Here is a 17,416-nt window from a genome sequence, read left to right as displayed (position 1 = left end):
GTATCCTTACAGATAGCATCTTTTTGTTCAGATGTTGGGAGAACAAAGTATGTATGAAGTGCACTGAGTGTCTCTTTTTTATGTGTAATTCCCTTCAAACTCTCCCTACTGGCTTGTCTGTCTCTATTAAGAGGTTGACTACCTCATTAAAAAACAGAGACCCAAATACTAAGAGGGGTATATATTCTCAAATCACATTTGACATTAACACTAAATGTCAATAAATTGGGATGGAAATACTGCCACACCTAACCAAGCGGTGGGCAACTGCAGAGGGCAGGGGAAAATTTTCATTCCTGCACTCCTCCAGATGACTGCAATAATATGTAAAAGCCATCAGACCCCATTCATTTTTAATTCAAGTTTCTCGGTGATTTTTAATAATAATAATAGTAATAATAATAATAATAATAATATTTATTTGTATATCGCCCTCTGGCAAACCAATCCGGGCGGTTAACAACAGTAAAATATAAAATATGACAATTAAAAACCCTTTATCCCTCCCCCCCCTTAAGACAGTATTAAATAGTATAACATATTAAAAACACAATATCAAGCATAAAAACAGCAATTAAAACTAAAAACCCTGATATCCCTCTGTTGATCCTCAACCATCACTAAGATGGGGCCACGGGAGGAATGAGGGAATCAGGGAACCTGGGAACCTGGGCCGGGATGATTAATCTGGAAAGGCCTGCCGGAAGAGATCCGTCTTGACCGCTTTTTTAAAGCTGTCTAATGATGTTATCTGACGGATCTCATCTGGCAGGTCGTTCCAGAGTTTGGGGGCGACAGCAGAGAATGCCCTCTGGGAGGTTGCCGCAAGCCTAGATTTTAGAGGCTGCAGTAAGTCCTTCCCAGAGGACCGGAGAGCGCGGGGAGGATTGTACGGGAGGAGGCGGTCCCTGAGATAGCTTGGACCCAAGCCATTTAGGGCTTTAAAGGTGATAACCAACACCTTGTACTGGGCCCGGAAGCTGATAGGCAGCCAGTGGAGGGACCTCAAAACCGGAGTAATGTGGTCCCTCCTAGATGTACCTGACACAAGCCTGGCTGCCATGTTTTGAACCAGCTGTAATTTCCGAGTCAAGCACAGGGGTAGCCCCATGTAGAGTGCATTACAGAAGTCAAGGCGTGAGGTTACCAGCGCGTGCACAACCGTCTCGAGATCCCTTACTTCCAGAAAAGGGCGCAGCTGGCGTATCAGCCGAAGCTGATAACAGGCACTCCTGACCGTCGCATTTACCTGATTTGTCATCAGGAGCGATGAGTCAAGGAGCACCCCCAGACTGCAAACACAGTCTCTGGAGGAGAGTGTGACCCCATCCAGGACTGGAGGTTGCAACCCAATTCTTGGTTTCGGGGCCGCTACCATGAGCACCTCCGTCTTGTCTGGATTCAGTTTCAATCTGTTTTTCCTCATCCAGCCCATTACCGCCTGAAGACATTCATTGAGAGAAGAGATGCCATCGGAATTCGAGGCCGACGAATGAGATACGGAGAAATAGATTTGGGTGTCATCAGCGTACTGATAACACCCAGCACCATAACTCCGTATTATCTCACCCAGCGGCTACATATAGATGTTAAATAACATCGGGGACAAAATAGCCCCCTGAGGAACCCCACAAGTGAGGTACCTCTTACTGGAGCTACAGTCCCCGAGTAGCACCCTCTGAGACCTGCCCGAGAGGAAGGACCGGAACCACTGCAAAGCAGTGCCCCCGATACCTAACCCCTTCAGGCGGTCCAAGAGGATGCCGTGATCTATAGTATCAAAAGCCGCTGAGAGGTCTAAGAGCACCAACAGGGTCACACTCCCCCTGTCAATGCTCAGACGCAGATTGTCGGTCAAGGCAACAACAACAACAAAAAAAACCTACCTAAAGATGCCACAAAATCACAGCAAAACATAGCAGTTTTGCTTCCCCACCATCCAAGCTCACCATATATTTTGAAAGTCCTGTACGTCAATTGAAAATTAGCTGGAATAGAAACAGGAAGTGAGCAATACCACCTTCTTCCTTTTTTTCCCTTTCTGTGTGCTTTTCAAGGTGTTGGGATGGGGAGAGGGCTCAAGAGGGGAAAACTACTACACTTTGCAGAAGTTTTGTGCAGTTTTGAGGGGGATTGGATTTTAAAATGGTCATGTAAAATTTAAAGAATTTAAAGAATTGTACAGTTGACCCTCCACATTTGCAGTTTTGACTTTTGCAGATTTAATTATTTGGTCTTTTGATTAATATGTTCTCTCTAGGAATTTGTCCTCCAGTACAATTCTGCTGGACTTTGACCATAGAGTTGTTCTGGAAGACCTAGAAGTTCCTAGAGAAAACACTTCTCTAGGCATTTTTAGGTCCTCCAGCATGATTCTATGACCAACCTTTGGCAGATATTGACCACAGAGTTTCTGTAGAGGACCTGGAGATTGCTAGAGAGATGTTCTCTTAGGTAAAAAAAAATAGTGGTTTTTTATTTGCAGTTTTTCCACATCTTTGGGGGTCCGTCACCCCTAACCCCAGTCAATGTGGAGAGCTTTGTGGGGGCTTTAGTGACCATAGGCTACACTTTGCCCACTACTGTCTGAAGCAATGCAAATATTAGAGCTGTCTGTTGTTTCTAATAGCATAAAGTTTCTGTTGTGACTGAAAGGCTAGCAACTGTGGAGGAAAAGGAAGAGGACCTACCTGCTACCTGAAGATCTGGTACTGGGCTTTCTCCAGTGTCTGCACTTTCAAGCTGTGTAACCTGTGAACTGGGATAGGCATTTGATCTATCCCAGTGATTACAAGTTCTGATCATGGGACATGTAATCCGAGGAACTCGTATGGCTACATCTTGTTCCAACTACATCTAGGACCCAGAGCAATGGATTCCTAATGCTGAGATTCCACCTCAACTTTAGGAAGAACTTCCTGACAGTAAGAGCTGTTCAACAGTGGAATATGCTGCCTTGGGGTCTCCTCCTTTGGAGGTTTTTTTTTTGGTTTTTTTTTTTGTTTTTTCCTGACAGTAAGAGCTGTTCAACAGTGGAATATGCTGCCTTGGGGTCTCCTCCTTTGGAGGTTTTTTTTTTGGTTTTTTTTTTGTTTTTTCCTGACAGTAAGAGCTGTTCAACAGTGGAATATGCTGCCTTGGGGTCTCCTCCTTTGGAAGTTTTTAAGCAGATGCTGGATGGCTATCTGTCAGGAGTGCTTTGATTGTATCTTCCTGCATGGCAGGTGGTTGGACTGAATGACTTTTGAGACTGATACACATTTATATCAGGGGATTCAGTTTTCTGGAGTACACTGAATTGGGACAAGCCTCAAGTATGCATTTGATAGAGGTTCAGCTTTGGTTCTCCAACCCCAACTGAGGGCTTGGTGCTACTTCATTCTTCCTTTCTCAAGTAGCTGTGGGGGGATCCAAAGCAGGGTAGTCAGTACACCATTGGGCCAATATTTCAGTCTAATGTACCATTTGCCACATCAGCTTCTAGCCTGATGGACTAGACTATATCCCCCTTTAACTCCTCACATTTATTCAGTGTAAATATCTTACAGCCTACTAGACTTCCCTTTTGTTATCCTTACAGTACATAACGAGAGCCATAAATTCAGAGAATATGCTACTCATTTGCATTATATTCTTTGTTTGTTGTCTGATAGAGTTTTATGATACCCTTATTTACTCCCAGTGGTATTGAGTTTGAGAAAATATACAGTATGCTACATAGAACATTAAGATACAGGGGTATCCTTAGTCTAGCAAATACTTTGGGGTGCAGAAAAAGAGCAGCAGTGGTTTTTCAAGAGCTGGATGCCTGCAATCTTAGCAACAATTAGATTTAATGGGACACAAGCACTTCTTTCTTCTGCATCTCCTCCCTCCTCCCTTTTGCTCTCCCTCAGGCTGAAAGGAGGGAGGTGGGCAGAGGGGGATAGGAAAGGGTCCTTGACGTCAGCCCTGGCCTATAAAAGCCCAGCAAGAGAAGGCAAAGCAAAGCTGAATGCTGAGCCAGGGCACCAGCCAGGATGCCAACCCCAAACTCTTCCAGTTCTTCAGCCAAAGGTTTCCGGCGGGCAGTGTCTGAGGTGGACTCCAAGCAAGCAGAGGCTATCATGGTAAGAAAGGGAGAAAAACCTCTCTTGAACTTTCCAGTCTAGCCACCTCCAGCAATAGTGCAGCTCATGGTAAATTTGACTGTCAGTCCAGTAGATGAAGGGAATAGAATAACTTTATTCCTAAAAATTCAGTTAAAGGGAGATCTTACTGGACAAAACTAGTTGTTAGAAGTGTTTTAAACCTGTCCTTATAATCCATATGTAAAGATAATACCATGTCCCCACCAAAAAAAGCCACTTGTAAATGCAAGAAATAAAAAGCTAAAGAAAAAAAAAAATCAAATGGTCAAATATGATCAATGATATGTTAGGGAGTCCTAAGAAGCATGAGGTGGTGTGTGGATTTTTTTTAAAAAAAATTACAACCACTATCTAAAGCTGTCTTGCTTTTCAGGTAATTTGATTTCCCAGGGTTAAAGTGAAAACTTGCTTGTTAATCAAAATCTGGAATTTATTACATGGGGGAAATCAGGCATTTTCCCAGGACAGTTGTGCGACTGTGGCAAAGATTTTCACATGACATCACAATTAGAGAGACCCTATCCTGGAAAGAACCAGGAATGCTCCAGCAACAAATCATTCACAGGGAAATACCATGAATGATTTGTTGCTGGACCATTCCTGGTTCTTCTTGGGAAAAGTCCTCTCTAATCATTATGCCATGTGAAAATCTTTGCCATGATTGTGCGACTGTCCTGGAAAAATGTCTGTTTAAACCCCCAATTTTCCCATGTGTGATAAAGTCCTCTGTTACATTCTGTTTTTCTCCCATTTTTTCATTGAATCAATGTGACAGCAGGGAAGAATAGACCCAAAAAGCTATCTGTTGCCTATGCAATACTATTTCTACCAGAGTAGCTTGACATTCTTATACCTGAGTTTAGTTTAGATTTTGTATATTGCAGATGCATGGGGAGAAAAGAGCACCAAATCTAAAGAAGCTTTTATGTATCCAGGCTGAGCAGAAGTCTCACTGACTCTTTCAGCCTGTTTGGATGTGTGTAGTCTTTGGTTTTCATTACCCAAACCTTTTCATTTAGCATATGTGATCATGTGAAATTGTTCATTTCTCCATTTCCCATAGATGTCACTGTGGGATGATGTATACTTCCACTTTTTTGTCACTTGATGATTGACATATTCTGACCTACAGCCAAAGACAAAACGTATTTGAAATGGCTTTCATCTGACATGGTTCACTCACTCAGTTGCCACTCTCAAGTGTAGAGTTATCAAGAGGCCTACTTGTCTCTGTGCGTCTCTCAGTCTTTTTAGGTTGAGAACACAAGCTGCTTACCCTGAAGTATTCATATACTTCAGGGGGACGTCAGATGAACAATTCCATATAAGTAGTGTGAAATCTGAAAGCTAAGGATCAAACTAGATAGGTAATAATAGATAAGATAATATATAAAGTAAATTATATTCCTTTGGACTTTGTTGTCATTTTTGCCAATAAAAGGTTTTGAGGAGGAGTCAGGACCTCAGCCACAATACTCAGGAAGAGCAATGAAACATTTCCTTTTTTCACACAGTTAATTGAAAATTACCCACTTTGCCACAAAACTGCTGTTTTCTGCAGCAGGGAAGCAGCTGCTGATGTTAATAACAGCACCACATTAGCAAGAGATAGAGTTTGAGGTTGCTGTCTGCACTGTGATGCTGGGGAAAAAATGTTAAAGCCCCTCCCTAAATGTTGTGGTTGTAATGCTGAGCACCCCATACAGCTGCTATTTTGCAACAATAACAACAATAACATATTATGTAGTTTGATGGTTAGATGCTATATTTTAACTGTTGGAGGCCCTTCTATTATGTATCAATACAGGGCTCCAAAAACATCCCCAGTTCTGTAAGATTCACACTGGCTTCATAACAGCTAGTTTGATGTGGCGCAATCCACGAAGGATTTCCTTACCGCTAATAAAATGAATGGAAGTCATATAAGATCTTAACTCTCCTTTCCATGGACCTTGGGTAAAATAAGCCCTCAAGTGGTTTACCCTCAGGCAGACAACTCCATGCTGCCTCAGAAAGCACAGTGCTCTTGCTTCCCTATAGGGAAATTCCCTCTGTGAAGAAAAGCATACAATCTGACATGTTGGCAGCAACATATGGTGTCCCTACATAAAAGGCGCACCACTGCATAATCACAGGAAACTGCAGCTACTGGAATTCAGCTGCTACATGCAGGTAACAGCAATTCACACCTATTCGACATCAGCATCTATTGCAACCCTCAGTTCAAATTCAGACAAGTTATTTAATCCATGCCCACATTTCCTCCACTTTTCTGCCATGTCTTAGCCATTGCTATATATTGTAGAAATGTCCATTCTAGGATTTTCCCCTCCCACTCCTGTTTCTATTATGGAAAAAAAAAGAGGTAAATGGGAACTGAGGTCTAGAGATACAATAACTAACCTGCCAAATCAATTTAGATCAATGACCAGTTCATTTACCTATCTTAGACCTTCCTCCAAGGAATTTAGATAGTATCTTTGAGGGTTATCTTTACAACAGTCCTGTGAAATTATTAGGCATCTTCAGTTGTGTGGATTTTTTGTCCATTTTTTTTCCTGGTTTATCTAGGAAAACACCTCTAACAATCTATCCATTTTAAAATGTCTGCCACTGTAGGGCAAGGTGAATGGAATCACCCAAAATTCCTTGCTAAACTGACCTAACAAATCCAGAAGCAGAAGAAATTATATTTTTAAAAAAAATATTTATGCTAGAGTTCCATACTCCATTAGCCAGCTATTAGGAAGATTCCGAGAGCGGTTGTCCAGATCTCCACACCAGAAAAAGAACTCTGCATGGCAGTAATGTTCCAGGAATAACAATCTCGTGCTAGTATTCTCCTACAATCTCATCCAGGTGGCATTTTCTCTTATGGTGATGAGGGAAGCTTGGAAGCTGTGTCCCTTGTACACAGATTAGTGTTATCCTATGTTATCATATGTGAGATATGTCCCCCAATCCCAAAGGATATGCAAAAAAGGGCCAATTCGAAAATAAGCCAAATTACATGATTAATTACCACACGTGAAGAGCGACACTGCAGTTGTTCCAAATGCAAAATTGTAAAATAAAAATAAAAGTGTAAGATAAATTATCACAAAAGTACATACTATACGGATTCTCCAATTTGAATTGGGATCCTTGCGCATGCCCAGTGGGGCTCTGAATGCATCATGAACTTGAACGCTTGTGGGGTGAAGAAGGGAGCCGCTTCCCCTGTTTCCTGTATCCTGTTTCACATGAATGCAGGCTCCACATGAAATATAGATGTGGGCATAGACATATATAAATCTATGGGTGCAGGCACTTGGTGTACACACATTATAAGTGCACTTTATACATGTATATCTGCACATATAGATGGAATCCCCTATGTGCGCACACACACACACACACATACACACATATATATAGGTGCCATCATCTATATGCACAGATGTAGCACTAGGAAAACTGTCAGCAGGTATGCCACTATATGCTCTAAGCACATGTAGTTGTAAACAGAATGTGTGTGCTTCAGCTCTTCAAGCTGCATATATATATATATATACACACACACACACACACACACACACACATATACACACACACACGTATATACAACAATGTATATATGTATGCACACACACATACACACACACACACACACACATACACACACACATATACAACAATGTATATATGTATGCACACGTGTATACACACACACACACACACACACACACACACACACACACACCTTACTTCCCCCATAGGCATGCCATGGGCATGGGTGTGCATATGTATATATACACACACACATATATATGTGTATGTATATATATATATATATATATACACACACACACACACACACACATTTGTATCTGTATGTATATGCATGTATATGTACAAGTATATATATGCATATGTACACATATACTGTTTATGTGTGTGTGTGCATATGCATACATTGCTCCTACACACACACACACACACACACACACACGTGTGTGTGTATCACAAATATGACATGTGTTGGCAAAATAAGACACCTCCCTCCCCATCACATCAGCTGGGCAACACGCCTGGGGAGATCAGAATATGACTACCCAAAGGAAATCCCCATTTGCAGATCTGGGGGGGGGGGCAGGAGGCACAAACCATACACTGCTCTCTGTTCACGTTAAAATGAGCACATATGCATTTTCCAGTAGCTCTCCACCCATACCATCGGAAACATCTGCTTTCCCCCCTCACCAGCACTAGAAGTGGAAGGACTACCAGAAGCAAAATAGAAGCAAGATTTCAGCAAGGCTTCATGGGAATTGTAGGAGCTTTCTAGGTTGGGGGGGGGGGGAATACCAGGACCGAAGCAATATGCATTCCACACCAATACAACTTCGAACTGAATGCGAATCAGCCTGGGAGAAGGATTTGTGAATTCAGTAATTCACCAGATTTAGCTATTCCAAGGTTGACTTTGGATTGGCCTCAGAACAACTCCGCAATAACAGCGATTGTGTGTGATAATCTCTCATTAACGTGAATACCCATGATTGACTTTGTGATGATTTTGGAATAGACGAAGTTTTTGTCGTGTGATAACGTCCACAATGAAGTTGTGAATCACTGATTTCCTACTGAAATTTATTTCCTGAAATTGCTCCAACAATTCCAGAAACAAAAGTTTAAACTCTGTGTATTTGTCTTTTTGAATGCAAACATTATTTTACTTGCAGCGAGGAAAAACAGGCTTAGAAATGTAGCAGTGGGCAATAACCTGTAAAGGTCTGTGGTTCCCAAATGGCATGACCTATAACAAAAAATCTTCTGAACTAATAATCTTGAAAGGTAACACTAGTAACAAAACCAAAGGCAACCAGCTTTTGACACCTCCTACAGTTTATAGCATCTATGTAATGTGGTTGCATTTTAGAAAAGCTTCAGTGGTATTTCCAACAAATGATACTGGGTGTCAATTTTATGCAGTTTATCTCACAAACATATTCTATTTGCCTTCAATAAGAAACACACCTTGCCTTTAGATATTAGAGAAAATACACATACAAGAGTATATAAGATACACATTGTGTTCCTGAAGGAGTAGGAAGGGCTATGGCTTCTTCAGTTATAAAGCTGCAAAATAACTTGACATTGGAGAACATAAATGTGGCAGTGTTTGGAAAATAGTAAACTGTAGGACCCTGCAGTCACTGCCTAGGGGCAGGAGGAGTCCATAGTTCTCTCTACATTTGCAGCCACAGACAATATTTCACTGAATCAATATTTCCTCAACAGCGGTTGCTAATTCAGGCTAAAGGCTTTTTCCTGTCAAAAAGAAGAAACTTATAAACTGTATTGCATGATTTAAGTTACCATGTCTAGTCTTTTATTTCCTTAATTTGGTTTGTACCAGAGATCTATAACGTCACAACTGCTGTTGAAAATTGGGAAGCTTATTTACATGGTGAACATGATTGTCTTGATTGCATGGTATAACCAGGAAACAGGAAAAACACTGCAGGGTTGCTGGCTGCCATTCTAAGTGCATGACATATAAAGTGGCATTTGAGCCACTTATGACTAAGCATGCTTACAGTGAGAGTGCATAACCTGTGCAACTTCCTTTGCTTACTGACATGGCTACATTTTGACATTCATCTCCTTTTTCATATATTACATTTGGTGAAAGGTACATTTCCTTGGCAAGAAATTTCTAATTGCTCTCTTAGTTAAAAACTCAGTTTTGCAGATCATCAGCCAATCTAAAGATAATGGTCCTCACACTCCCCCCCCCCCCCCCATTACATCTGGCTCTTAAATATTTTAAATTTTTGTTTGGTAAATACAACATGCTGAAGTGAAATCTACATCTGGCTAAAGTTACCAAGACATCCAAATTTGTTGATATTATTGTTATTTGCTTGCATGTTTAATTAATTAATTAATTAATATATTTATTTATTTATAAAGCACTGAAAGTATTCCTGAAGTTCCTGTTTGTATTGGGAAATCTAATAATTAACAGTAAAGAGAGCAAAGACATCAAGTAACGATCAAGCATGCTTGACTGATATTTTGGCTAGAAATTGACAAATCATTGTTTCACAGTACTGGAGGCAGACCCGAATAGATTTGCTCTTGGCATGGGGACTTGCCTCACCCTTACTGTTGTTCTCAGGCTTATAAATTTTCCTATGCTTTGAAAAACCCATACAGTGCCCAAAAGTGTTAGTGAGAGAAAATAATTGAGGAAGCAGACAGACAACTATTTTAAAAAGCATTATTTGCCCCCCACCATGTTCCCTCTTTCCAGCAACTTACAACAGCAAAATAAATGAAAAGGTCTCAACTTACCAACCAAAATGGGATTCTTTTCAGGTATGCCTCCAAACAGACAAAAGTAAAAAATAAATGCATTTCTTTTCAGATAGCAACCATGTGAATGCCTCCGAACACACTGCAGAGAGTTTTAGATTAGCTGTGTGATGCCTACAGCAGCTGGATATGTTTTGGGCTGAGTTTTTTGTTTCTCACTGGATTGATGGGATGCAGCCTTGACAGTTGTAAGCCCAGGGAAAAGATCTTCACTGCAAGGAGATATTGCTTTATTTTATTTATTTCCACCATGCCGCCTTTGAGTGCAAACTCTGCCAGGCAGCTTATGATGGAAAGGTTAAAAGCAAAAATTATCTCATAAAAATACTCAACAGCAAATAAAAACAAATATACAAAGGGCAGTAAACAGAACAACCAAAGCTTTCATGGAATAAATGACTAATGATTTTTCTGATCAATTGATCCCAAACACATTCACTGGAAAGTAAATTGTTGAAATGTAATATGGTTACTTAGTTTTTTGTGGGGTTTTCGGACTATGTAGCCATGTTCTAGAAAAGTTTTTTCCTGATGTTCCACCTGCATCTGTGGCTGGCATCTCTCTGAAGATGTAATGTCGGGAATAAATTCTTCTAGAACATGGCCACATAGCACAAAAAACCCACAAAAAACTATGGATGCTGGCCATGAAAGCCTTCGACTTCACATTAATCCTGTTACTATTTGCAATTGCTGTAACTTCACTACATTGTTTTTACTCTTTTTCTGTCCACCTTCTTGTGAATGTGCCTTTAATCCCATCCTAAAATACCGGTGTTTAAGAAAGGATACTGTATATCTTTAAAAACCACAGATAAGCATCATATTATCATTTAAAAGGTATTTTAATGTGGTATTTGTTATCACATTTTGAGTATACTTATTTGAATTTAGTTCAGTTACCATTCTGTGATGATTTCCTCAAAATATATCTGTCTCCTCAGACTTATTAGCACATCAAAAAGATGCAACTAATGTCAAAGATATAATTCTAGATCCTGTTGGAGCAGTGTACAAGGCTAATTTCCCTATGAGTGTATCTTATTTGATTTAACTTTATTTATTTAATTAGTTTATATTCCACCTTTCTTCCAGCACAAGATGCAAAGTGGCTCACAACAAACTTAAAAATAAATAGACAGTACAACTTTAAAAATATCTGTTTTGTTATTCTTCTTTGTTTCTAACATTCAGATTTTGCATGTCCATTTCTAACATATATCTTTCAAAGACCTTCACAACTACTTATTTTTTGCCTTGCACTTAGTCAAACAATTGGTTTATCTCAGTGTTGTTGACACTGGCAATGGGTTCAGACAGGAATCTCTCCAACCTTACTCAGAGATGTCCAGGTATCTAGGACTTTTCATATGCAAATCATGTACTCTACCATACTGTCCAACATTTCACAGATGAAAACTGGGACATGTGTGGCCAAGCAACACCAGAGTATGGTCAAGACAGCAAAAGTTAGGAGAGCCAGCATAGCATAGTGGCTTGAGTGTTGGACTACAACTCAGGAGACTAGGCTTCTATTGCCAGCTTGGCCATGAAACCCACAGGGTGACCTTGGGCAAGGCAGATGCTCTCAGCCCCAGGGGAAAACTCAGAAACAAATGGGTAATTGCTGTAGCTGTAAATTTTATAATCAGATGGCAGGCTCTAAATAGTATCCCAGAAACCCCAACCTGTACTGACAATCTCCATGGACAGCCCCATGTACAATGCATTACAGTAATCTAACCATCAGAGGTAGGGCATAGTAGACAGTCTTCTTATTTTAAAGGTGATTAGAATTTCTCAAGAATTCCCAGATTAAGTATGGCTGATAAATATATGAATTTATATTTCTTTTATGATTATTGGGCTATGCTGGTCCTCTGAAAAGTTTCCCTTTGTACTTTGCTGAGTTTTAGCTGTGCAAAGAGATGAAGATGTTTTTCTTTGGCTGTTGTGAAATGACAGTTCTATTCCTTTGGCCCTGTGTTTTTGTTTTTTTTCTTTGTCATCACAGTTCATTGGGAGACGACAAAGCCTCATTGAAGATGCCAGAAAGGAAAGAGAAGCTGCAGCAGCAGCTGCTGCGGCTGCCTCTGAAGCTGCTGAATCCACTGAAACAATTGTCTTTGAAGAGAAGGATGGGATGGCCATGCTTAACCTGTTATTCACACTCAAAGGAGCAAAGACATCACTGCCATCCCGGGCTCTTAAAGTGTTTGAGGTGAGCCAGTCTTCTTAGCTCAACACAGGGTGCATTTTACAGTGATAGAGGGAATGTTTAGAAATAGCATGGTAAAGAATGAGAGTGCTATTATTCTACTTTAAGTACTATGGTTCCATCCTATGGAATCCTGGGCCTTGCAATTCAGTGAGATGCTACAGCTCTCTGGCAGAGGATTCTAACTCTTTCTTCCTAAACTGCCAGTCCCAGGATTAAATAGGCTGGAACCAAGGCAGGAAGAACTAGAGAGATGTATTTTCATGCCTTGCAGTTCTTATGGGAAGAATCACAGAATCATAGGATTGGAAGGAATTCCAAAGACCATTGATGTCCAACCCCCTGCCATGCAAGCATGCATAGCTGAAGCACTCCACAGCCATGATAAACAACCCTCTATTTAAAGATCTCCAATGAAGGAGAATCCAACATCCTTCAAGACAATCCATTCTACTAGCCAAAGTTAACTAGATATCCTCTAGACATCTAGTAGACCACAGAGAGAAACAACATGCTAGACCTTGTAATTTGGTGAGAAGATATAGCAGAGAATTCTAAATCCTTTGACCCAGCTTTCCCGTCAATCAACATGGCTATAAAACTCTTAGAAGACATTCAGGATACAAAATTAGAAAATTCTTATGGAGGCTAGGCATTTCAAGTCCCAGACACTGCATTTGGGTATCTGTCAACTATTAGCTCTGATGGAATAGCCATAGTTCTCTCTTCAGTCGAAAGTTCTAATATTAGAGCTGTGCTATATGTATGCTCTGAGAACTTCGAATCCTCTGTTATAGTTTTGATTTGTTCCCTGCTTCTCTATCTCACTCCATTCCTCTAGATATTATTTTTTTGTATGAATCTTTTCCTTTAAGAACAGGTTTTCCCTGTATTCAAGGGTGGGTGACTACAGGGATTGGTGATTACAGTTGGTTTGACAGAGAGAAATTTGCTGCCTCAGAACACACAGGAAATTGTAAGAACTGCCAAAAATATTGCCTATGAAAAAAATGACAAAATTGAAGTTTTCAGAAGTCCACTGCTAATTTTGAAGAAAAGGGGAAGGTATTTCTAGGGTGAATTTGTAGGTGGGGAAATTTAAGGGAGTTTGAGTGGTATCTGGGTTGAGGGCCCACACTTTGGCCATCTCTGCAAGTTTGTTTGCTTTTATGTTTTTCCAATAATGGGTGTACAAGCGCACATGCTTCCCAGTAATAGGTCCATTTAATATTGGACAATTATAGCAGTTTCATGCTACTTTAAATGCCATGGCTCTATTCTATGGAATTCTTGGATGTGTAGTTTTCTGAGGCACTAAAGCTCTCTGGAAAAGAATTCTAAGTATCTAATGAAACTACAAATTCCAGGATTCCATAGGATGCAGATATGATGGTTAAAGTGGTATCTAACTGCTATAATTGTACCATGATCAGGTGTGTCATCAGCTGTGAAACTATAGATAAATAAATATGTTGCTTCAGAATATAAATAAACTGATTGATTATTTTAGTTGTAACATTTTGCATGGTTTTAACTAACTGTAGCTTTACTTGCGTCACTTTAAAGTTTGCCCCATTCTTTGGAAAAAGGCAGAATATAAATAAAGTGACTGATTGATTGATTCCTTGGTTGGTTGATTGGCAGCTGTTGAACAAGCTTCAACCAATCTGGGAAGAGATGGTTAAAAACAATAATGACAGGGACAAAATTACTACTTAGTCATTTTGTTTTTCAGGCTGTCCCAAGCATAAAAGTACAAAAAGTATAATGATATAGTAATGAGAAGTCAGCAAACACTAGCAAGCAGAATTGAAACTTGGACATCTCAAGAAGTCTCGCAACTTTAGTACCTTAAATAATAATAATAATAATAATAATAATAACAACAACAACAACAACAACAACACTGGATCAGAAATATCTTTACAACTCATCTAATTTAACAGATAGGCAGTGAGAGGGCAATTGCTGCTTCTACACTCATCATGAAAGGCTTAAAAAGCATACACACAAGATACAGGAAGCAAGAATCAAAGGTGATTTGTTATCAAAGAATCCCTAATGTTCACCATCACTGTGCCTCTACATTCAGTATATGGGGTGGAGGTGGGGGGCTGGTTTACTTTACAGTCAATTTAATAATATGAATAATAACCCTCTACACAAGAGATATATTAGTGGAGCTGTGAGAACAAAGGACACTGACTTCTCCAAATGGCATTCAGAACCTTCAGGGGGAGATTTACATGAGCTGAAAAGCAATCTTGGTTTATTTTGAAGAGCGCTTAAGGAAAGCAAACACCAATGCATGCCAGGCATCCACCACGAAAGATTCATTTCCCTGATCCCTCCGGCACTGCAGGTACAAGATATGAAAACAGACGGATGTAATGACATTTGCCTCACGATGAAATGGGCTGTGGGGAGGCTGGTTTCACTCTCCTGTTTTACATTACATACAACTCAAGCAAAGGTAATGCAATCAGATCTGTCAGATTAATGTTAAGGTATTGATTGTCGTGGAGGGCCAACGTTCTAGGGATACATTAGAAAAAGAGGGTGCTAAATTGAATTTGTTCATGACATTGCCTTCTGTCCTTTTTTGGTCCATCTATTGCAGCCTTCCCCCTTACTGAATCACTAAGGAGAAGCTAGATTAACTCTTTCAGAAATAGAAACAGAGCACTCATTTTTAGCAGAGAAGGGAAAGATCTGGAATTCCATCAAGAATTTTTCATTGGAGCTAACCAACCTTTAATGAAAAGGAAAACAGGCAAAAATGAAATGATGAGTTTGGGAAAGTTATCTTTCGGATTAGAATATCCAACTCAACATGGCAGTGATGGGCCCAGGATCCATCAAATGGAGCAGAGTGCAAAAGACACACATAAGAATGAAAGAATTCTGCTAGGTTCTCAGAAGGGCAGACATCTGTGAAAGAAGGAGTGTTAAAAATTGTGATCAGAACCAAGTTAATAAATCATTCCTGGTCCTCTCCACACACCCAAGTATTCTTTTCAATAATCTATTTTTTAAATGGTGATGGGAGTTATTGCTAATATTAGGCAATTAAAGGCAGAAATTGTCTGCCAATAATCTGCAAATCATCCAAAGATCTTCCACTAGATCCTCATCTACTTTCTGCCCAGGTACAATCTGTGAGTGTGGAGAGGAAAATCAACCCCCCCCCCCCCCAATATGTGTTTATGTATGCTTAAACCTTTTGTCCTGCACCACCTTGATCACATCATGTCACCATCACTATCACCCCTATATTATCTGCAGCTGAGGTTTGACAAGAGGAAAAACTATTATGATGGGGAGTTCAATTGCAATGGTGGTCTTGTCTACATGGGTGTTTTACCCTGAGTTCTCACTTGGTTTGCTGTGTCCTGCTTACATGACCCTTCCTAGTCCTCCTTTGCATAGAAATGGTGCCTAGGAGTTCAAGAATGAAGATAAGAGGAAGAACTGGTACCAACCTACATCTGCTACTCCCTTTGAAACTGCATGTTCAGCACCTTGGCCAGAGCAAAGCACTGCTGCTGTGCAAATACTGTATGGGAAATTTAACTGGTTTCTTTGATTTAACCAGACATCAATTAATTTATTCTTTAAATAGCTCTATTTACTGATTAAAATGCTTTGTAGGATTTTCAGTATTAATTTTTATTAATGGAATAATAATAGTCATGGTTCTTGAAGAAAATTCTCCAAAGTTCTCTAAGGCTAGATTCCTGTATGGCACAGCATAGCATAGTAGGTCCACATGCAAACCCACACTATAGCCATAGTGATTGATGGAAAGTGGTGATGGGGGACAGAGAAGTATCTGACTGTGTCCCTATAGATGGGTATGAAATGACATTTCTCTGATCCTACTCTCTGCTCTCCACTAAACATGGAGTGGAACTACAATGGTTCAATGGTAAGGAGTGTTTTCTCACTGTGGTTTTTTTTAATGCAGTGATTGCTTCTCTTTGTGTCTGTATGTCTGTTTTTGAAGACATTTGAGGCCAAAATTCATCATTTAGAAACAAGGCCCAGCAAGAAACTGCGGGAGGGGATAACTGACCTGGAATACTTTGTGCGATGTGAACTCCACAGCTCTGACCTGAGCACCCTCATCAGCTCTCTTAAACGGGTCTCTGAAGATGTGAGGAGTACAAAAGAAGACAAGTGTAAGGATCTTGGTGTTCATGATATTAAAGTAATTGTGGGATGTTTTCAGAGACAAATTCTTCTTCAGTGTATTGCAGACATTGTTTCTGGCCTTTGCTTTTTATAGACTCATACTGGAGCATAAATTTTAAGGAGTGATACACATGCAGAATGTCACTTTGTAAGAGACACCATAGCTGCATCCTACCCTTTAAGATCTACACTAACTTATTTACAAAGTGCTTTCCAGCTCTATGATGCTATGAGAATACCCATCATTAGAGTCTGATTAACACAGCACCATGCAATTTACATGTAGGATTGTATGCATGTACATGTGCATACACTAAAGCTTTGCAAAATTACTTTCTGGACTATAACTACCAGAATCTTCTGGTCAGCATCCCATAATCCCTCATGCTGACTGAGGAATTAATACATGCACATATAAGTGTGAACTTCTTGAAATTCCATGAAATATATTGAATGGCCTTTATTGTTTTAGCTATACAAGGAAGATGGGATATATGCTTTTTTAAGGCAA

The 17,416-nt window shown here is 40.0% G+C and overlaps 1 protein-coding gene across 1 annotated transcript in view; it reads left to right on the top strand.

Annotated features, from left to right (window-relative positions):
* Positions 1-4,019: 4,019 nt before the first annotated feature.
* TH (tyrosine hydroxylase) overlaps positions 4,020-17,416 on the top strand; it is a 30,290-nt gene continuing 16,893 nt past the window's right edge. Inside the window, exons 1-4 of the mRNA XM_089523443.1 lie at positions 4,020-4,109; positions 10,335-10,343; positions 12,508-12,714; positions 16,718-16,892. Coding sequence (XP_089379569.1) covers positions 4,020-4,109; positions 10,335-10,343; positions 12,508-12,714; positions 16,718-16,892 — 481 coding nt within the window. The remainder of the gene's footprint in view (positions 4,110-10,334; positions 10,344-12,507; positions 12,715-16,717; positions 16,893-17,416) is intronic.

This window comes from Sceloporus occidentalis, unplaced genomic scaffold (assembly GCF_023333645.1).
Source record: "Sceloporus occidentalis isolate IW3139 unplaced genomic scaffold, rSceOcc1.0.p SCAF_4, whole genome shotgun sequence".
NCBI classification, from domain to species: domain Eukaryota; kingdom Metazoa; phylum Chordata; class Lepidosauria; order Squamata; family Phrynosomatidae; genus Sceloporus; species Sceloporus occidentalis.
The sequence above is the reverse complement of the archived record's forward strand: the minus strand, read 5'-3'. Positions and strand labels throughout refer to the sequence as shown.